Raw genomic sequence first — 15,589 nt, 5'->3', positions numbered from 1 at the left:
ATGAAAGGTGTATTATATAAGGTCTGTAAAAGGTTTTTGGATACGTTTAGAAAAAAATAAGTGATAACAATTATAGTAATATCTAGCATTTATTGAATGCTTATTATACGCCTGGCATTAAACTAAAGATGGGAATACGGCTTTAATCTGTAACTCTATTTTATATCCGTTGAGCCCCAAATTATCAAAATATTTAATTCTAAATGTGCCCTGTTCATAATCTGTTTTTAATTGTTAACCTGTGTGATGGTTTCATGGGAATTCATCATATCATTCTCTCTACTTTTGTGTTTTGAACTTTTCCATAATCAGAGGCCATGCAAAAAAAAGGAAGGGGCCAAAAAAACTTCATTAACCTAAATAATACCTCAGATAAACGATGAAGGCGAAGAAAGAAGGAAGTCAGCCGTTCTTCAGCATTTATAATGTGCCAGATCCTTCATATACTGTCTGTGACTTAACTGTGATCCCATTTTACAAATAAGGCAACTGAGGCTCAGAGAGATTAAAAGACTTTTTTAAGGAGTTGAACACTGGCCAAAGCTTATGTATGCTCTTCCCAATACACCATATTGCTCTATGGGTCCATATAGTTTCTAAGGGCAGGATCCCTGTGTTTCACCTTGGCAGCCTCAAGTGCCAGTGGGTGAAATCACAGTTCAAAACCAGATAAAATGTTTTGAAAACAATATGACATGTATGTGCTTTAGGAAAAATTTCGAAGCAATATGTGAAAGCTGGCAAAGCAATGGTTAATGATAATTTGCGTCTGAGAGGAATGTCCTCAAATGTCCATTCTGTGTGTGGGAGGGCGCGAGCACGTATAACATTGGGGGCTTGGGGTAACCAACATTTATTTCCAGACATTTCACAACCTCTCTTTAAGGTTAGGTATAAGGCCCATCTCACAGATGAGTAAAACGAGGCTGAGAGAGGTCCAAGTTGGCAACACCAGTGTATGGTGGTGCAGCCATGGAGTGGGGCGCAGCTGGAGTTCAAATCCAGCGTGGCCTGACCCTCAGTGTGCATCCTCTCACCACAACAGTGAGCGCTATGTTAGAATCGGATTCTTTCTTCTGTGGAAACAGCATGTTTTAAAGGTTAGAGAGGGTCAACCAAATTCCTCCATGGGGCCTGGGAGGGGGAAGAGTTGGGTGTGACAAAATGGCAGCGTTTCTTTATCACGAGGCAAAACTCCCCCCACTCTGTTTGGATTTAGTCTGCACGGACCAAACTGAACAGAAGCGAATTGTCCCATCTGTTGTCAAAGCCATCCTCCCTGACTTCAAAGAGTCCCGGCCCCGGAGGGAGAGTCCCCCGGGGCGCAGAGGGAGATGGAAGCGGAGCCCCTCGGCCTCCTGTCAGCCGCTTCAGTCTCTGGGGGCTGGAGCCGCTGCCTGTCATCCCAGCTGACTTCTCTTTGAATCTGCGGCTCTTCACCACCCCCTGCCTTCCCCTCCGCTCAAACAGACCCAAGGCCCGATTTCTGTTTGAAGTGGACGTGCTACTCTTCACACTGCGGGCGTTGCCGCGGAGGTGCAGCGGCATTAGAGGAAGCGGCTCCCTGTGGGGCGAGGCCACCTAAGCCTCAGGAGGCAGCCAGAGCTCTCAGGCGCTCTCGGGGCGATAATGGCATTCTAGACTTTTCCACAGGGGTCCTGAGGCCCCCGAGGGATCTTAATTAAAGTGGCTTTGTGGGTCTTGGAGGCAAACACCGGCCCAGAACTCAGGGTGGGAGCTCGTTATGAGTTCTGGTTCGGTTTCTCCCTGGCCTCAAAGAGTCTAGGTTCATAGGAGCAAAGGAAATGAAAGAACTGGACCTGCTGTCTAAATCCTAAAGCAGAAACCTCTGCTTTCACCTGAATAACCAGAGCTCTCCAGCAGAGCATCACCTGGTCATTTCCCTTTGCTGGTGTAGAAATGATGATCGGGAAACCACACTGGAAATCGCTCAAAGTACCATGCACTGGAGCGAAGCTTTCTCCTTTCTGAGATTATTCTGAGGAAAAGGTAATAAACAGATCTGTAAGGAAATTAGTTATCTTAAAGTTTACTTACGTATATTAGTTACTACATTTAATGAATGATGTTTAGATGAAAATTTTGTTATTTTGCTATAGATCGAGTATCTCCCTATAGACATTTCAAATGTAGCTCTAAGGAGAGTAAATATTTTTTAAAAAGATAAAAAGTTAAATATAAGATTCCCTTCTCTGTAAAAAACTTTTATAAAGGTCAATAATTTTGAGGGGTGTGTGTGATTTCACTTGAGTATTACTTTTTGGATAGAATCATAGAATATATCTGCTTTGAAAGTATTATTTTAAAAAAGAAAAATGAAGTGTGGGTGCCATTTTTTAATACGATATCAATAATTATATTTACTTGTTAAGATGACACAATTAGTCAGGGTTAAAAGAAATATTAGCCTCCAAGGATAATTTATATTGATGCCTTTCTCTCTGTTCTTAAAATATGAAATTATTTACACATCCCACTATATTATTTTGCAAATTGTGGTAGTTTCACAATTTGGAAATATATATATATATATATATATATATATATAAAACAGATGTGTGTAATTATTTAATTAGTGTCAGTTTACCTCCTAGACCTTAAGCTCCATGAAGGTAGGGACTATGTCTGATTTGTTTACCATTTTGTCCCCAGCGCCAGACATGTATTAGGTACTCAAATATCTGTTGAATACATGAATAATCACTCAAAGAGGTGCAATGTAATGATGATGGTATATATTTGATTTTATCTTATAAGAATGCCTGCTTTAAATTTTTTTCTCTTAATTAAGAGACTCAGGTTATACACTTGGACTTTGTGATTTTAAGAAATCACTAACGCTTATCTACAAAAAAATATGACTGAAAATGTTCTTTGGATTGTCAAATCAGATGTGCAATGGTTTGCCAGTTCATGGGATTGAAACTTTCAAATAATTGGTGACTGGTCCCAATAAATCAGAGTAAGGGCAAAATCCACTGAATATAATCGTTTAAAGAGGCCACTTGTAATTGAAACACTTTTGAATTTTGCCTAGGGATGAAGTAGTCTTATTTCATGGTGTTGTTACCAGAGCAAGTAGTTCTAGGGTATTTGCACGGTTGCTATGCTGAGCTTTCCATCTGTAAAGCTGAAACGGCAGAGCTAAGGGACTGAAGTCCAAAGCCGGTGGAGACATCAGTGATTGAGAGTGTGCGCAGCGCCAGGCACTGCCAGACAGATGTGCTGGGAATCCACCCCCAAACTTCATGGAATCACCTTGCGCTCGCTCCTTCAACAGAAATCGTGCTAGGGAACTTCTTTCACAGCGCTAAAGAAGAGCTAAAAGATAATCTTTTCTTCCAGGAATAAGGATGCCTCTGGTTGTGCACGAGTCAGTGAGGGTGGAAGAAGCTGTTTCATAGCCTTGCAGACAAGACCAGCATTGTCAAAAGTTTGCTGTTTCCGTTGCCATTCCCTGATTCCCCTCTGCCCTCAAAAGATTTGTAAAGTGTTCAGGGCCATGATGTTGCCCAGTTTTGCTACCAACCTTCTTTTCTCTTGATCTTTTGTTTCAATGTCTGCTTTCTTTCCCCTACGTGCTCACTGAAGCCTGATTGTGGGGTCAGGCTATAATTAGTTTATATATGAAGTTTAATTCACTGTGGCTCTTCTGGCATTAGACTCAGATGGGCTTTGATGTCTGGCTGGAGCTTTGATCCCAGTCCCTCGAATGGTGGTCATCATCCCAACTCAAAGGATTGCCCTTTATTTTTTTCCCTCCTATTCGGAGACAGCTTTTCCCAATTACATCATTTGTGTTTGGCCATAAAAGCTGCAAGGCATCATTTTGTTGCTTTGCTCTATAGCAAAACGTGCAATTGATGCTCCTTACTTTGCTTGGTTGCAAAAGAATGCTCACTGCTGGATAAGGGCATTTGTACAGTGGTGCTCAGACTTTGTGAGGGTGCTGTTGGGAGTTGTTCTTCCCAAGGGCAAAGCGTCAGACTGTGTGATCTGAGGGACCCTTTCTGGCTCTGCCCAGGAAATATCTTTAAGCATAAGCTACACGACTGTGATATATTCAGTCGAGACTCTTTTTCAGGCTGGCAACTTTATCTCACTCTCCAGATCTTCCGGGCAGCAGATCCACCCCGTCTTTAATGTCACACTTTCTGAGCATCGATTAGCAGCTTGTCTGAGAAGACAGAGGCCTCCAGGGAAAGCAAAAGAACTAAGGAGAGCTGAACGATACTACAAAGAAGATGAAGTGGCGTTAGAGAAGGAAGAAGCACCAGCACTTGCTTTAAAAAGAGAGGGAAAGAAAAATCAAGTCGGGGGGTGGGGGTGGGGGGACACTTCCCTGGTGGCACAGTGGTTAAGAATCCACCTGCCAATGCAGGGGACACGGGTTCAATCCCTGGTCCAGGAAGATCCCACATGCCGCGGAGCAACTAAGCCCCTGGGCCACAACTATTGAGCCTGAGCTCTAGAGCCTGCAAGCCACAACTACTGAACCCACGTGCCACAACTACTGAAGCCTGTGCGCCTAGAGCCCATGCTCCGCAACAAGAGAAGCCACCGCAATGAGAAGCCTGCGCGCTGCAACGAAGAGTAGACCCCACTCACCACAACTAGAGAAAGACTGCGCGCAGCAATGAAGACCCAACGCAGCCAAAAATAAATTAAAAAATAAATAAAAATTAAAAATTAAAAAAAAAACAATAGGGAGAAGTGAGATCCTGTCTCTGACAGGAGGGAGCAGTGAACAGTGGGTGATTACCTTCAACTGCGTCCCAAATACCTGCAACCAAAACAAAGAATCAAAGTGGAAAGAAAGCCAGAGGACTAAATTGGAGAGGAGAAAAATTGGCTGTTGGGTTAAGAAGAGAAGAGGGGCAACCCAACCAGGCACACTTAATCTGACGACATTGCGAGTTTCCCTGGAAAAACAATTACAGCATTGAGCTCCTTGCTTCTAACTTCACTTGACAGCCTGAGTTTGTTTTAATTGGTGCGTGAATGAGCAGCATTATTTATTAATGTGTAATGGACACTTTAGAAAGCATGACCTTTTTTCCTATTTGCGACCATTTTATTGGCAGAACCATTTGAATACATTACTTTTAATATTGAAACTTGCTGGGAACACTTTTTCATGGAGATGTACAAGCTGTTAGGGCAAATGGCTGCCTTTGGACTAATGAGCCAGCTCAAAGTGGCATTTGGTAGGTGGGGGGCTTGGGAGGTGGGGAGGTTTGGAGACACAGCGACTTGTCTGCTTTAACAAGATTTATTAGTAGTGTGTAAAAACATGTTTCAGCTTTTTTTCCCCCCTCAACTATATAAATATAGTTGTTGATGTATGACATAACACAGGCCACAATAATAGATTCCACCCAGCCAGAAGGAATCTAATTCAGAACTAGAAAGCAAGAAGCTTGCCTAGAAATGAATAGCATGAGACAACGACAGAGGACATGGGTGAGTGGCATTTGGTAGACAGGATTAGTCATTATTCTTTAGTGCCTTACTAAAATTAGGGAGGAAAATTTCGTTCCTGTATTATCAAGTATGGTGTCTGGCACACAGTAGGCATAAAGCATAGGTAAACTGAATGGAATTAATTTTGTTTGTTGATGAGCACCTAAGCATAATTCCGTTTTTAGATCTAATATACACTCTGGTTGATTATGAATCATGGTTGTAGTTATAGTTCCAGTTAGTCTGTGAGGGGCAGCAATGGGGAAGTCAATGGAGGGTGGCAAGAGAACTCTTGTTTTTGTTTTTTGGTACATGTCAACTTGACTCTATTTGTTGCAGAGATTAAATGGGTACTATTAAGTTAGTTGGAAAGTATGTTAATGAAAAAACAATTTACAACCAACCTGCAGTTTCTTGAATGCTTGCAAAGGCATTGTCCTGAGTACAGTAATACTAAGAGGATATTAAAACAATCACTGCCTTCAGGGAACTTTAATAATGTAATTGGAGAGAAGGGATACACATAAGCACCTACGTACATAGACGTAGGTATACATACCCATATAAGTAACCATACAAATAGCATTTGGTAAGAATCAAATATTCATGCAGTTAACAGGAGTTCAGAGGAGAGAACTGAACTGATCTTGGAGGGAAGAACGTTGGACTACGCAGAGGGGAGAAATGGAGAATTCTTAGCAGGGCTAAGCAGCTGGGTAAAGGTGTAAGAGTCTGAAATAATGATATAGGATGCACTCCTTCACACAACACTTTGCCTGAACTTCAGCAAATTGCGACTTGCTGGATTCGATTTCTGAGGCTCTTGGATGTACTGCTGTTTAAAAGAGATATGGTACTTTTCCCTAGACAAGCCAGCTAGTGGCATTTCCAGACCCCTATCCCACTGAAATTCCCTGTGACCAGTGTCCCAAGCAGAGATGACCATACCACAAATGCTACTGCAGGGGAAAAGTTTATTAGTCCCTCTGGAGGAAAAAAAAAGATACAACTCATATAACCTTTATGTGCCTGCGACGTTGTAAACACCCCTACTCCCATATATATTATATACTGTATATTATTATAATTCTTACAACAGGCTCCTTCTGTTAGTAGCTCCATTTTACCTTTGGGGATACGGAGGCACAGAGAGGTGAAGTTACTTGCCTGCACAGCTAGTCTTGGCTGGAAAGGGGATTCAGATTCAGGCAGTCTGGTTTCAGAGTCAGAGTTCTTGTGCTCGCAGACTAAATAACAACAATAAAAAACTCAAACAAAAATCAAAGCGCGCAGGCGCGCGGCCTCACTAAACCCGGCGCTTGCAAAAGAACTGATGCAATCGCTTACTATAGAGCGACATCCTCTTGCCTAATTTTATTGATAAATGCCTTCCGTGAAAAGATTAAAACAACAGCAACAAAAGTAAGAGTGAAACAGTTTTAGGACAACGTTGCACTGTGCCTTGTAGTGCCTGCCTTTACAACTTGGAGTCCAAAAAGCCAAACCCAAGAAATGGTCTTTGAATACATTCGCAGTACCTTGCTGGGTAAGGTGAAAGAAACCTAAATCAGCCTGAGTGGGTACGAACAGTGGACGGGTGGGGAAAGGGTTAACGTTGTGTGCTTCAACTCGGTCGAGTTTCAGAAAGTTCTCTGGGGAGCCCAACTGCCGCGTCCCTTCGCGGACCCTGCCTGCGAGGCCGACTGTAACAGGATGCTGGGGCTCGAGGTGCTCGCCCCTTGCTTTGTGCGAGGGAAAAGAACCAATAAGGGGCGAGGCAAAAACTGGGTGCTGTAAACCCGAAAAGGGGGCGAGGAGGCCCGCGAGAAGAGCGGGGGAGGAGAGAGGGAGGAGCGGGGAGGGCCCGGCGAGGAGGAGGCCGGCGCCGAACGCGAGCGGCGCCCCTGACACTAGAGGGGGAAGCCGGGGGGGAGCGGGCCTCGCAACCGAGGGGCCGGCGCGGGGAGGCGGGCGCCGGGCGGGGGTTCGCCGGGCCGCCGCGCGTGACGTAGCGCCGGGCAGGGCGTTATCAGCTGCGGGGCCGCGGCGAGGGACGCGTGGCGACAGCGGACGGCGCCGCCCGGTCGCGGACGGCCGCAGGCAGCGGCCGCGCGCGGGTTCCGAGCGCTCCGGGTCTCCGCCCCTGCCGCCGCGCCCCGGCCGCCGGGAGGCATGAGTCCGCGGCCGCAGCCCTAGCGTCCGCTCCTCCGCCCGGGCGGCCCGGCTGCGGGGACTGGTGCGCGCTGTAGGGTTGGGGGCCATGAAACCGAGTCCGGCCGGGACGGCGAGGGAGCTGGAGCCGCCGGCGCCGGTCCGGGGCGAGCAGCGCACGGCGGAGCCCGAGGGGCGCTGGCGGGAGAAGGGCGAGGCGGACACGGAGCGGCAGCGCACCCGCGAGCGGCAGGAGGCCACGCTGGCCGGGCTGGCGGAGCTGGAGTACCTGCGCCAGCGCCAGGAGCTGCTGGTCCGGGGCGCCCTGCGCAGCTCTGGGGGCGCGGGGCCAGCTGCAGCCCGCGCCGGGGAGCTGCCGGGGGAGGCGGCGCAGCGCAGCCGCCTGGAGGAGAAGTTCTTGGAGGAGAACATCTTGCTGCTGCGGAAGCAATTGGTAGGTCGCGCCCGGAGGTGGGGCACGGCTGTCCCTGCAGACGGGCCGGGGGTCGGGCAGGTGGCCTGCGGTGGGCGCTGGGGTGCCTCTGACTGGGGAAATCCTTTGGCTTCCCGGGACCCCCGCCCGGTGCCCCCCTGACCCGAGTTCCCGAGGGCACCCGCGGCGCGTGGGCTGCTGACGCCCACGCGATCCCGGCGTGTGCCCGCTTTGTGTCAGGTAAGGGGCTGGCAACCCTGCGCGGACGGCCGGGCGGGGGTGGCCGCTCTCCCCTCCTGCTCTGCCTTTGGAATTCTTGGAGTCTCCTGGTTGTTACCTTCAAACTCTCCAGTTAGACGAAAGCGTGCCCTCTCCCCGAAGGTTTGCAAAGCCTCATTTAAAATAGCATTTCTTTGGGGAGCTTCTTGGCTTCATGGTCTCCCGCCGAGAGGGGACAAAAGCCGAGGAGGGGGTTTGTGGCACGGTTGACTGTCCAATGCCGAATTTTACGATTACACGGAAGCGGCCGGGGGGAACCTGCCCCTCCCAAGGCTCTCCCCAGCCTGCCAGCTTTTGCCGGGGCTGCTGCTTAATTTAAGATAGAAGCCCTTTTGTATAAGGCGGCTAAAACCGATGCAAATGATGGAAATTTGGCTGGAGAAAGTGCCCCCTCCCCTCATATTTTATATGTACTGCTCGCTGTGACTTGAGGTGGAGGTGGGCGAAGAGAAAAACCTGCTCTCAGGGAGCACTTATCATTGGATTTGTGTCAGCGTCTCAGACATTCTCTGCCGTCTTCATTAATGGGGAAGAAAAAGAACTTCGGCGCTTAATGTATTGATGAACAGCTTTGGACCCAGCCTCAGAGTAATGGCGGCAGCTTTGTTTCGGTGACCTCAAAAATGTAGTTTTGAAAACAGGAGAAAAGAAAGAAAATCCTTATCTGCCCATGTGATGCTATCTGAAACTAGACGCATGCTAGATAATGTCCCTCCTACGATTACCAACAGTGATGCTGTGTGGTTATTTGTCAAGTGTTTTCTTGTATTATCTCTTTTCAGATAATTTGTCTCTTTTTTTGAGCATCAAAGTGATTCGACTTGTTTGGTTCATTTTTTCTGAACTCATTCTAACAAACAAGCATGTTATGTCTCCAAGCTTTATAAGTCAAAGAACAGACAGGAGGGGTAGATTCATATGCATCTGTTTTGTAAGGATGTACAATATGTATATGGTGGTTTGTGCCATACCTCTGTTTTGGCATTTTGCTGTGCTTTTTGGTAGCAGACACTGATTTGAGCCAATTCTTGCTGGTTATGCCTGTCATTGACATCGTGTGCATTGTCTTATACAATAGCACCTTCTTGTCTTCATGAATCTCGCAACTGTGAGTGGCGCATTCCTGTTGACCCCTGGAGGGGAGCAAGGCAGCATGTCAGGAGAATTCCCGTCCACTCAGTGTTTGTGGTACTGTTTTCATTTGTAGACTTGGCATTTGTGATTTGAACCAGATGCCTTTTGAGTTTTGTTTTTTTGCTTCCCCAGCAATAGGAAGCACTAGGTGGCGGTGTGAGTTAGCACTACGGTCTGTCACCTTTGGAAACCCGAGCAGAGTTCAAATCTTGATGGACCTTCCCTTGAGGGTTTTGGATTCTGCCAGCTCACATTATACTTGGCACTGGCTATTAGTATTAGTTTCTCACTTTCAAAGGCCCTAAGACTGATTAAACCCCACAAAGCAACTAATAGAAAACAAAACTCTGCAGGACATTTGGCCAGAAAATCTCACCCAAGTAAGATTATAGTGTATTGTAGGAAATCTGTTATACTCTGACAAATTAAAGAGTCTACAGTGAAGTAATGTTCTGTAAAAAACTGGCTGTACACAGAGGTTTTTTGAAAAATCTCAGTGGGTTTTTCTCATACTACCTATAAAAAGTAAGTTTATATACATATATATATATATATATATATATATATATTAGTTGAAACTAAAAGCAAGTCTTGTTGTTATGAAGAAACTATATCACCACAAAATGTGAGAAAGTGGAATTCAACGTAGGACATATTCTTGAAGTTTTTCTTTATTTCAGGTCATCCAGTAAAAAATTTGGTTTTGGAAGATTTAGGGAACTCTTCAGATGGTAATTTGAATACTTAGAGCCAGACTTTCTGGTTCTTTGTCACCAAAATGTGTTTGTTTTTCCTTTCTCCCTTTCTTCCTAATCAGAATTGTTTGAGGAGAAGAGATGCTGGTTTGTTGAACCAGTTGCAGGAACTCGACAAGCAGATAAGTGACCTGAGACTGGATGTGGAAAAGACATCTGAGGAACACCTGGAGACAGACAGCCGCCCCAGCTCAGGTGAGTGTGGCAGCACAAGGAGGAATTCTGCGGTCATGAGTTCTGCCTTGGCCCCCTGTGCTTAGCGTTCCCAGACCTGCAAATGGCAGTGGAGTTCGTTTCCAGTGCAGAGAGAATAAAACAAAACAAAACAAGAGAAGTCTGCCATTCAGTTGCATAAGAGGGAAACAAAATCAGAAAACAGATTTTTTAAAAAATTTGTTTTGTTGAAGTATAGTTGATTTACAATGTTGTGTTAATTTCTACTGTACAGCAAAGTGACTCAGTTATATGTATATATACATTCTTTTTCATATCCTTTTCCATTATGGTTTATCACAGGATATTGAATATAGTTCCCTGTGCTATACAGTAGGACCTTATTGTTCATCCATTCTCTATATAATAGTTAGCATTTGCTAATTCCAAATTCCCAATCCATCCCTCCCCCACTCCCCTCCCCCTTGGCAACCACAAGTCTGTTCTTTATGTCTGTGAGGCTGTTTCTGTTTCGTAGATAAGTTTGTTAGACAACAAAATTTTTAATAATGAGATTGATCTGACTGAAGTCTCCTGAGTTTAAAAATAAAAGCTTCTATTCAGATTTCTGGAAGAGTGCTCCTCCTTTGAAACTTGAGAAAGTCAGAACTGGGCTAGAAATTAGTCACACTTCAACTTCCTGAGACCACTTCAAAAGTGTGTTCTTTTTTTCTTTTAAACCATTTGGCTACTTAAATAGATTTATTTTTCTCTTCGAGTTATTCCTTCTGAAATGTTCGTGAAAAAGTTGAAGTTTGACAGATCGAAGTCTCTTTCCTTGCACATCTTTAAAGGTGGGGTCTAGGAGTAAGGTCAGTTTGAGAGTGAGGGTACTCTCAGCTTTGAAACATTACCCATAGTTACGGGCTTTTTGCCTTTTTCCAAATATTGCTGGAAATGAAACCATAAAGTCAGGACACTAAATCTCGTGAACAAAAATTGGTACCCCTCCCTCTCATATTCTCCCTTTTCTACATGATTACCCCTTTTCCTTTTAGGCACAAATGTGTGTTATTGCTTGATATGATCTTAATCCCAAATGGTGTTTTTTATTTGTAGGGTTTTATGAACTGAGTGATGGGGCTTCGGGATCCCTTTCCAATTCCTCGAACTCCGTCTTTAGTGAGTGTTTATCCACTTGTCATTCCAGCACCTGTTTTTGCAGCCCCTTGGAGGCAACCTTGACTATCTCAGATGGTTGCCCCAAATCTGCAGGTAAGACTTTTTACAATTGATAGACATTTTTAATTGGAAGGGGTCAAAGGTCTTTAAAGGTTGTCTAGCTTCTACTGATGAAAAACAAAGGCTCAGAGAATTTCATCAGCTTTCTGCATTTAGTGCCATAGCTGCATCTAGAATCAAGATCACCACTATTCCAGTCCTCTTTGGGTATCACCTGGCTTTATATTCTGATGATAGCAAGAGGACTTATTTTTAGAAATCCTGTCCCAATATTATAGTTCTTGAGCTCTGTTTTTGAGCTTTTGCTGTTCAGTTGTTTGCATTTTCTTTTCAAAATTACTTCGGATCTGTTTTCTTCTTCTGTTAATCATTTAAAGCTAAAGCTTACATTAAGTTAAATATATCTGTCAGCCTGGCTAAGAGCTGCTTGGCACTTCTGGTAGCAGTGGCCCCTCCGTGTTCTCCAGAATGCCTTGCATGATGGCAGCTCTCTTCTTTTAGCAGGTGGATGGGGTGAGATCCCCTAGACCATGTTGCCCATTTTGGGCTATTCTTGCAGTGACCTCTAGAGAGAATCATGCCATTGTTGATACAGGAAGAGTTTCTGTATTTCCACTATGTGTCACACACTGCTGTGTGCTCTGCATAGGTTTATCTGCTTTGAATCCTCCTGACAGTTCTTCAGGGTGCAAGTGTTGTTAGCTCCATTTTATGTATCAGAAAAATGAGGCCTGCTGAGATTAGGTTAGGTAAGTTGCTTAAGGTTATATAGAGAGTAAGTGACAGAGGCAGGGTTCAAGCTCAGGACTATCTGCCAGGTCCATGTTTTTCCACCGCACCAAGGGAATCCAGAAATTGTTGTGTTCAACCTTCTCAACGAACAGAGGAGGAATTTGGTTTTATATGCCTTTGTCAGAGGCTTCTCCTTTGCTGAATGGCAGAGTTGTTGCTGAAACTCGGGACACCTTCCTTAGTTCTGCTTTAGTACGATTCCTCAGAAGATCAGAGAAAATATGGAAGTTAGAGGAGCTGTGGGTCCTGGCACAAGTCACTGCACCCTTGGTTTGTATGTGTTGTCCACTTGGGTAAAAGGTTGAATTTCTGAGGTCCAGGCAATGCAAACATAACACTAAACAACTGAGGCTGCTAATTGGCTGATGTCTTTGTACAGTGTGTGTTGTTAGCAGCAAATGTTTGGCGAAGCACAAATCTGTGTTATCTAGAGTATCTGGGCCTCAAGTTCATTGGTAATTGCTCCCTTTCACTCTGCAGATCTGGTTTCAGAGGGAAATTTTATAAACCTATTAAAGGTACTTTGGTATAGGTTTTCCTTAAAGACAGACTCCTGCTATCCCAAATGCCACATCTTCTCATAATTGAGACAGTTGGGCTGGCCCTTGCCGGCTGGGATGCCTGTCTGGTTCCTTAACTTTATGGAGGAAAAAGAGATGAAAGATGTCGTGGAGGTAAATGTGGCTTAAAGTAAGACAAGGATAGGCCTTGGGGTAGTGAGGAGGGATGGGCAAGGATATTAGCTAGAGAGGTTTCCCCTTCTTACAACAAGCTATTTATTGGCAGTGGAGGTGGGATTGGGGACATGGCACTTTTATTTTACAATAATCTTTTGTTTACAAATGGATCATATCATTTCTGGGTCTAGACTGTATTCCCCCCCTTCCCCGCCCCCCACAACTGCTAATTATCATTGGAATTCGTGGAGCTTTCCCTTAAATTAACAATTAACATAGAACCTAGCATGTAGTGCGTTTTCAATATTTGAGAGAATAAATATAATTATAATGGACAACAAATTAAATAGTGACAAAAACTTTGATTTTCTCTAACTAAAGGTCATTCAGGGGATTTGATATTTATAATGTATGCCAAGACGAGAGCAAAATCATTTAATTAAGCAAGAAAGCTTGATGTCATTGTATTTTGGCATCTACATTTTTGAGATGTGGGAAATTTATTCATTAATACTACTACTCAGTCTTTTAAAACATCATCAAGAGTTCCCTCCTAAAATATTGTACTTTATTTTTTAGTGTCACTATTGAAAACATAGGGTGATTATTATTTAAATTTAATTAGTCTCTATTGAAATTTGATTAGTTACCCTGACCTTTCAATTGACAGTTATACTAGAACACATGTCATTAAGAATTAGGTCTAAAAAAAAAAATTAAAAATGAGGAGGAAGCCCATAGAGAGTATAGTTTATCTGAAGTATTTTAAAGGGAAACCAGGAATAGAACACAGAAGGGAGAGTGGCCTAGAGAAAGAACAACTCAAAAAAAATTTATTTTTCCAGTAATAATGCAGTACATATTTACTGAAAATTTAGAAAATAGAAAATAAAGAAGGAAGTAAACATTACTTGGCTTTCCCACCACATTGAGATGCTAGTGCTCTATTAGCATCTTGGTGTGCTTCATTTCAGGCTTTTTTCTTTGAATATATCCAGTCTTGATAAAACTGGATAGTCTGTTATTATGATTTTCACTCCACTTTAAGGTGTTTTCCCCATATTATTCAGTAGTTTGAAAGAATTTTTTTTTTTTTTTTTGTGGTACGCGGGCCTCTCACCGTTGTGGCCTCTCCCGTTGCGGAGCACAGGCTCCGGACATGCAGGCTCAGTGGCCATGGCTCACGGGCCCAGCCGCTCTGCGGCATGTGGGATCTTCCCGGACCGGGGCACGAACCCGTGTCCCCTGCATCGGCAGGCGGACTCTCAACCACTGCGCCACCAGGGAAGCCCTGAAAAGCATTTTTAATGACTGAATATTTTTCCTTCAGAGTTCTAGCTTGTTAAAAAATCCTTTGTTAATTATTTTTTCCGTCACCCAGTAGTGTGAACTGTATGTGAAATAGTAGAATAGCTTGTGGAGTATTTGTTGATTCTTTGGCATTCTCCCTCTACCCATGAATTTGTCTTCGTAGAAACTGGCCAGAGGCGAGATGGTGCTGACCAATTCATTTCTTCAGAGTGTACCTTTAAATGTTTTTCAGATCTCATAGGATGGTTGGAATATAAAAAGGCCCGGTGAGGACCAGGCCTCAGGGGCAGTTGGCCGTTCCTCCTCCACATCACAGTCTAATTCCCTTGGTGTCATTGCAGATGTGAATCCCAAGTACCAGTGTGATCTGGTGTCTAAAAACGGGAATGATGTGTATCGCTACCCCAGTCCGCTTCATGCTGTGGCCGTGCAGAGCCCAATGTTTCTCCTTTGCCTGACCGGCAATCCCCTGAGGGAAGACGAGCGGCTCGGTAGCCATGCCAACGACATTTGTGTCGGATCTGAGCTGGATGCCGTCAAGACGGACACTTCCTTACCCTCTCCAAGCAGTTTGTGGTCTGCTCCCCATCCTTCATCGAGTAAGAAAATGGATGGTTATATTCTGAGCCTGGTCCAGAAAAAAACGCACCCTGTAAGGACCAACAAGCCGAGAACCAGTGTGAACGCTGACCCCACCAAGGGGCTTCTGAGGAATGGGAGCGTTTGTGTCAGAGTGACTGCGGCCGTCTCACAGGGCAACGGTGGGAACCTTAAGAATTCTAAACAGCTGCCTTTGCCCTCTGGTGGGGTCCCCTCTTTGGACAATGGGACGTTGTCCCCACTGAAACAGTGGTCAAAAGAATCAAAGCCAGAACCACTGGAAAGCAAGAGGTTGCCCGCGCCTGAGGGCATCTCCCCAGGCACTGCCACTGAACTTCCAGGTAAGCATCTGCCCCAAAATGCCAAGCTAGCCTCCCAGGAACTTGCTAGGTGTCCCCCCGCTGGGGCAGGGGAGTCTTCTAAGGAAAGCGGGCAGATCCCAGCTGCCTCCCCAAAAGAGAGCCCTGGGAGGGTCCCCGCCTCGCTGCAAGAGAACAAGGTGGTCCAGCCACTGAAAAAGGTGCCACAGAAAAACAGCCCGCCGGCTCTCCCTACGGCGGCGCCCCCTCCCGCCGCTT

The 15,589-nt window shown here is 45.0% G+C and overlaps 1 protein-coding gene across 1 annotated transcript in view; it reads left to right on the top strand.

Annotated features, from left to right (window-relative positions):
• The first annotated feature begins 7,744 nt into the window (after positions 1 to 7,744).
• The window catches only part of DACT1 (dishevelled binding antagonist of beta catenin 1), an 8,803-nt gene continuing 958 nt past the window's right edge, over positions 7,745 to 15,589 (top strand). Inside the window, 5 exon segments of the mRNA XM_007466042.1 lie at positions 7,745 to 8,089; positions 10,299 to 10,431; positions 11,509 to 11,664; positions 14,644 to 14,677; positions 14,679 to 15,584. Of these exon segments, the coding sequence (XP_007466104.1) occupies positions 7,745 to 8,089; positions 10,299 to 10,431; positions 11,509 to 11,664; positions 14,644 to 14,677; positions 14,679 to 15,584 (1,574 nt within the window).

This window comes from Lipotes vexillifer, unplaced genomic scaffold (genome assembly GCF_000442215.2).
Source record: "Lipotes vexillifer unplaced genomic scaffold, Lipotes_vexillifer_v1.1 scaffold25, whole genome shotgun sequence".
Lineage (NCBI taxonomy): Eukaryota > Metazoa > Chordata > Mammalia > Artiodactyla > Lipotidae > Lipotes > Lipotes vexillifer.
The sequence above is the reverse complement of the archived record's forward strand: the minus strand, read 5'-3'. Positions and strand labels throughout refer to the sequence as shown.